Genomic DNA, 5,878 nt, shown 5'->3' on the forward strand with positions numbered 1-5,878 from the left:
GTCCCTATTTTTAGCAGGGGAATGAAGAGCTTCCTCATTCCTGCCCAAAAATAGGTCTTTGCGGGGACCAGCCAGAGAGGGGGCTTTTGGCCAGGGGCTGAACTTATAACGGGTGCTCTGCCCAGCCATGGGGTGGCAGCTGGGCTGGGCTCTCCTGGCCATGCCAGCAGGACCTTTCAAGTGGCCACCAGCCAGGGACTCCCCTTACACGGCTGAACAGCCACCCCTCCTCTGGCCCGGATCCCCTCCTGCCCCCTAAGCCATGCTGCAAGGAGCTCCCAGGACTATGGCCATGCCCATCCGGGATGAACAAACCCTGCAGCCCTGCTCACCTGCCCTGGCTGGGAGCTGGGGCAGGCTGGCAGCCGCTGTAGTGCCAGCCTGTGTGCCCCTGTGGGAGGCTAATGCCACCCCAAAATGGGGCTGCCCGTAGCCTCACATCTCCTCATTCTGGGACTGGGTTCCAGGAGCCAAGGGCAAACTGCCAGGCTGTGTGGGACTGCAGGGGGATGCACAGTCCAGCAGTGCCAAGGACCATCCCCAACCTATAAGGGCTGGGACCAGGGGCGAAGCCTTGTCCCCTCCTGCGGTGCTGAGGGGCTCTGCTAGCCAACTTGCAGGCTCCTCTTCCCCAGCCCCAGCTGCAGGATTGGGTTGCAGCGGAAGCGTCTGTTTGGGTTGACGATGGCCTTTTCTGTAAGCAGAGCTGCCCAGGGGCAAACAACCCGCAGAGCAGATCGATGGCAGCACTGTCTATTCCAGGAGGAGGAAAATTACTTTTCTTGAGACAAGGCCAGCAGAGGTGCGCGGGGGCTGGGAGCATCCTCTGGTCCCTGTCACGATGTGGGGGAGCACAGCTAACAGAGGCAGCCACAGACATGGCACTTGGCACAGCAGTTTCTGGGTTCTGTTTTCTTTGAGATGTTCTTGGTCTTCTGGACACTTTGAGACACTTTGTTGGGGACCCTCTGAGGAACACAGAGGTGCCCGCTGCTGCCTGAGAAGGGATGAGGAAGAGGGTAAGGAAAAGATAAGGATAAGGGAAGGAGAGCCACAGGAGGCCTTGACTTCTGACAAGTTTCTAGGAAGCTCCAGCTGCTTCTGATGAGCTCTACCAGCTGCCCCTAGGGAGGGGTGCTTGAAGCCCCTGTTCCAGCTGAGCCCAGGTTAGGGAGGAGCCAACATCCCGTAGCCAGTGCAAGAGGGAAGCCTATATAAGAGCCAGGCCCAGCACACAGGTCCTGTAGTGCAGCTGACAGAGTTTGTGTAGAAAGGTGGGGTGTTTGTTTGGTTTGGGTTTTTTGGTTGGTTGTTGGTTTTTTTTTAAACAAAAAAGCACCAGCACCTCTTTTCAGAGCAGCACACTTGTTTTGTTTTGCGCACCTTGGAGCTGTGCTGCCGAGCGGAGGAGCTGCTGGAGGAGGTCAGCAGGCAGTGTGGCACGAGAGAGATCGACTGGATCGCCTCTGAGACCCTACAGCTGCAACAGCCGAAAACCTCAACTATGGTGGCAGAGTGTGCGGCTGCTGGGTTTGAAAGTGGAACTGCCCTTGATGATGAAGGTTGTCCTGGTGACTCCTGGCAGCAGAAGGATGGCTCCTGCTCCACCCAAAAGCTTGCGGCTATGGCATAGGTTCAGCGCCCTCCTCGAGGTGCAGGGAGCACTCTCCAGTCATCATCAGCTGACCTGGTAAGGAGAGCTTTAAACTGAGAATGCCAGGGGAGGGGACAAGCCTCCCTCAGGTGGGGATGTGGTGGATGGGGTGGGCAAGCAAAGGGCTCAGTGATCTCAAGGTCTCTGCCAGCCTCTGCCACTCCGTTCCTGAAGCCTCAGCACTGTGACTTTGAGGTGCTGGAATTGCTGCCATGTTCGGGGAGCCGGTGTAGCTCCCCATGTGGAGTCACTAATGAGGAAGCAAAGCTGGTGCCCGGTAGCAGCTCAAAGGCCCCCTGCGGTTGGGCTGCTGATCGTCACCTGCTCCCTCCCTGTGGGCCTGCTATCGTTAGCTGTGCGTGTTGCCGTGCATCTGCAGCAAGCGTCTGTCGTGCCAGCTCCCTGCTGTCCCCGGGCTGGGACTAGCGGCTCATTAGGGCTGGGAAGTTGCAGCTGGGCTGACAAAGGGATCCCAGGGATTTTCCCAGGGCCTGGGGGGGGCTTGGTTTCAGCAAGCTGTCAGCCTTCACTATCCCAGTGCTCCTAAACTGGAGTAACCGAGCAGCATCATGCTCCTTCCTCCTTGGGGAAGGAAGAAGGGTCTTGGTATTGTGAGGGGCTGAGACTAGCTCACTCAGCTCACATGTGAGGCTCCCAAGCAAGCTGTGGAGCAGGGAGTACCCCCAGGGACTCCAGAGCTTGTGCCCTGGAGTGGTCTGTGAGCATTGCTGCTGCTGGACACCCTCCCCAGGCAGTGCAGCCCCGCACCAAAAGCCACAGTACCAGTCTGGCACAGCTGACCAGCAGTTTCAGGGACCTTATGTGCTGCCCATCAGCTGGGAGGTGGTTGCATTTTCCTCCCGTAATTGCTTGCTGCTTGGTCAGAGTGAGCCAAGTATGTGCAGGATGGCTCCCAGGGGAAGGCTATGTCCTTCACATCCTGTCCTCGCTTCTCAGGCTTGGCTGCAGCGGCCTGAGGTGACTGAATGCTCTCTCCATCCTCCGCTGGGGCTGGCTGAGGGGGTGCTGGGCTGGGGGCACCCTGCCCATACAGGGGATGGCAGACAATCCCCTGTTGGCCCAGTGCTGCCCCAAGACACCTCTGCAGCCTCCCTAGGTGCCCAGCCTGCCTTGGCTCACACGCCCTGGGAGCAAAAGAGGAAGGCTCAGCGGTGCCTCAGTTTCCCCAGTTGTCACTCACCTGCAGCCAGACCTCTGCAGGTCTTGGGTGGGCTGCTAGCATGACCCTCCTTCCCATGCCTGCACAGGGCCTGGAAGAGCCGTGCTCCTGCAGCAGATGTCTGCGTCTTCCTGGTCTCCCAGCAGCCCTCCTCTCCCCACGGTGGTTTTCAGCCAGGGTGTAAGAGGATCCTGGTTAAAATTAGCTAGTTTGCTGCTGTGGCCCTGCCAAGGCAGGTGAGTTCAGGGCAGAGTGAGCCAGAACTCCTGGGGTCTCTGCCCATCAGGATCCCGAAACATTTTTTCCAAACAATTTACGAGGATGCAGGAGAAGCAGAGGGTGTTTAAAAGCTCAGAGCAACCCGCCAAGAGCTTGGATTGTGGCCAGGAAGTAACTAATTGTGCAGCAAATGCATCTGCTCACCAGTAGCCCAGCACAGCTGAGCCTGCCACAGCCTTTCTCCAAGGCAAGGCCAAGCTCTGTGCCGTCTGGTGCTCCACAACTCCTAGTGCTTCGGGTGCTGCCTCCATCCCTGGCACAGTCGGGCTTGCCAACACCCTCCATTGCAAGCTGCCTCTGAGCTTGCTGGTGATGACAGCCTTCCAGCTCTGAGCCTTGGTGGCGAGCGATGAGCTTCCTCTGGAGCCCAGGAGTGAGCAGCAAATAGGCCTCATCCCCCCGCCAGCAAAAACCCTTCCCAAGAACAAGGCAACAGTCAGCTTTTGGTAAAGAAGACTTTAATCTGCTCAGTGTCTAGTCCATAGTGCAAAGAATTAAACTTAAGGCAAAGCTTTCTCTTTTTCTAAACAGGCAGCAAACAAACAGGCCCTAAAACAATAAGCGTGACTGCTATAATTAAAAAAGGGTTTGAGGGAAGAAACTGCAGTCCTAGGGAGGTGTCCTTCCCCCCATTCTAATTCACAAAGGAAACATTGCACCCCACAATCCATGAACTGGTCCCAACTAAAAACCGCTGTCTGCAGCACGGCCACACTCCCACTGCCAGGTGTCTCCAGAGGGGCACCCAGGGAAGGGTGCAGCTCCCTCCATCCTCTTGCAGGAGAATTTCTGCAGGTGCCTGGGACAAGCTAGGCCCCAGGGAATGCAGCATGGCCTGGCCTCTCTGCTGCCTCTGTTTTGGCTTAAATCACTGAACAAGAAGGAGAACAGAGAAGGAAGACTATGCCTGCTGCCCTTGGGCTGTTGGCTTGCAAAACAGAAGTCAAGACTCCTTCCAGTCTGGCTCCAGCCAGAATTGGCTGTGGTGCATGGCTGACCTCAGGCAAGCAGCTGGAAAAGGAAAACCTTTTTAGTGCAAGGCCCTCTTGCAGCCCAGCAATTTCTTGGAATGGTGCTGGTTGAGAAGCTGGAATTAGCCATTTCAGGCCTCCCCAGCCAGGATCCGATGCTCTTGTTAGACTTTATGAGACACTTTAAAATCAAACTAGCTACACTTCTGACAGACAGCAAGACAGAACAGCAGTGTAACCCTGCCCTAACTAAAGACAGCCATGGTCCTGTACTGCTCCATGCACACAACTGCAGATCTCCAGCATGGATATGCATAACTTGTGCCTGGAGCTGGAATGTCTCAGTGGGCTCCCAGGAGCTTTGGGGTGTCCCCTCTCCTCCCAAAGAGTTACTCCCTCTAGCCAGCCCAGCCTGGGAAGCAGCGAGCACTGGTGTGAACCACGCAGTTCTGTGGCACTCTGAGCCTGAAGAAAACGTGTATAATCTAGAGAGGATTCTCCAACATTGGCTCAGCTGCTGCTGCCAGGGTTCTGAGCCCTTCAGCCACTCTTCAGATTCCCCAAGCAGCACCACTGCCCATCACAAAGAGTGACTCCCTCCAGCCTCCCCACGTGAGTAACCTGATGTGCGCTTGCTGGTCTTGCATAGGTGATGCGTGGAAGCAACAGCAACACTGAGCTCTGCAGTCAGCCAGCATGCAGGGAGCCCACAGCTCCTCGTTGTCCTGCAAGGGCAACAGGAAGGTCAAAAACCAAAGCTGCAGTGGCTGGGATACTGAAGTAACCCAGAAACCCTGCACTCCTACAGCTGAGAACCAGGCTCAGCCCCCCGGGAGCAAAGCCTTACAGAAGTGGCACACATCCTGTCACAGGGAGCTCCCCAGCTTTGAGGGTAGGAGGCAACAGAGCCCTGAATGCAGTCTGCCAGGTAGTTTGCTAGTCAGACCAAGGGAAAAACCCTTCCTTGCCTTGCACCACCCCCTGTGACTCCCAGGAGGGCACGTCCCTTTAACCTTTCCATCAGCTTTGGCTAGGAGCGACCAGATTCTGCCCTTTGCTTTGGATCTCGGACTACTGCAGGCTTGAGGCAACAGGCCCTGAAACAAAAAGTTGTCAACACAAAAAAGATAACTCTTTCAGCCTGCTGCAAAGATCAGTTATTGTGCTTGCTAGCAAGAGCTACAATCTAGTTACGTAGCAAATGTGGCTAGCAGACATCCCTAACAGCCTTTTGCCTTTTCAGCACCATCCTTAGTTCTTTGGAAGCTGCTTGAGGCAGCCCTGGGAAGTTCTGCTTCCCGGCAAGAGGCAGAGACAGGGATGCCCTTGACCTTCTGGGAAAATGACCCAAGCCACCCGCCCCTTGGGTTCACAAGTACACATTGAGTGTCTGGAGGATCATCTGGCGGCACAGCGGGCAGTTGCGCTGGTAGATGGCCTGCTGCAGGAGCACTTCTGTGCACTCCTGACACAGGCACAGGTGCCTGCAGGGCAGCAGCAGGACTGTCTTGGTTTGGTCTTGACAGATGACACACTTCTTACGTTCCTCTTGTTCTTTCAGGAGCATCCAGGGGTCGTTATCTGGAGCGCCCTCGCCGTCCCCAGTTGCCGCGTTCAGCTGCTGCCTCCTCGGAGCTTTCCCCCAGGAGGTGCTCGGCCCCTCTCTGGGTGGCTGGAGACGCTGTCCTGCCGTGACACTTCGACTCAGAGCAGGACGCGCTTGTGGTACCTGCTCCACATCCGGCCGGTCCTCGCGGCCGGTTGGCAGCTGGCCGACTCCTGGCAGCGTCAGCC

The 5,878-nt window shown here is 56.5% G+C and overlaps 1 protein-coding gene across 1 annotated transcript in view; it reads right to left on the reverse strand.

Annotated features, from left to right (window-relative positions):
- Positions 1-5,453: 5,453 nt before the first annotated feature.
- The window catches only part of RNF26 (ring finger protein 26), a gene marked incomplete at its 5' end in the record, with an annotated part of 1,141 nt that continues 716 nt past the window's right edge, over positions 5,454-5,878 (reverse strand). Inside the window, 1 exon segment of the mRNA XM_010183897.1 lies at positions 5,454-5,878. This exon segment is cut by the window's right edge and continues 247 nt beyond it. Within this exon segment, the coding sequence (XP_010182199.1) occupies positions 5,454-5,878 (425 nt within the window).

Source organism: Mesitornis unicolor, unplaced genomic scaffold (assembly GCF_000695765.1).
Source record: "Mesitornis unicolor isolate BGI_N332 unplaced genomic scaffold, ASM69576v1 scaffold38224, whole genome shotgun sequence".
In the NCBI taxonomy this organism is placed as follows: Eukaryota; Metazoa; Chordata; class Aves; order Mesitornithiformes; family Mesitornithidae; genus Mesitornis; species Mesitornis unicolor.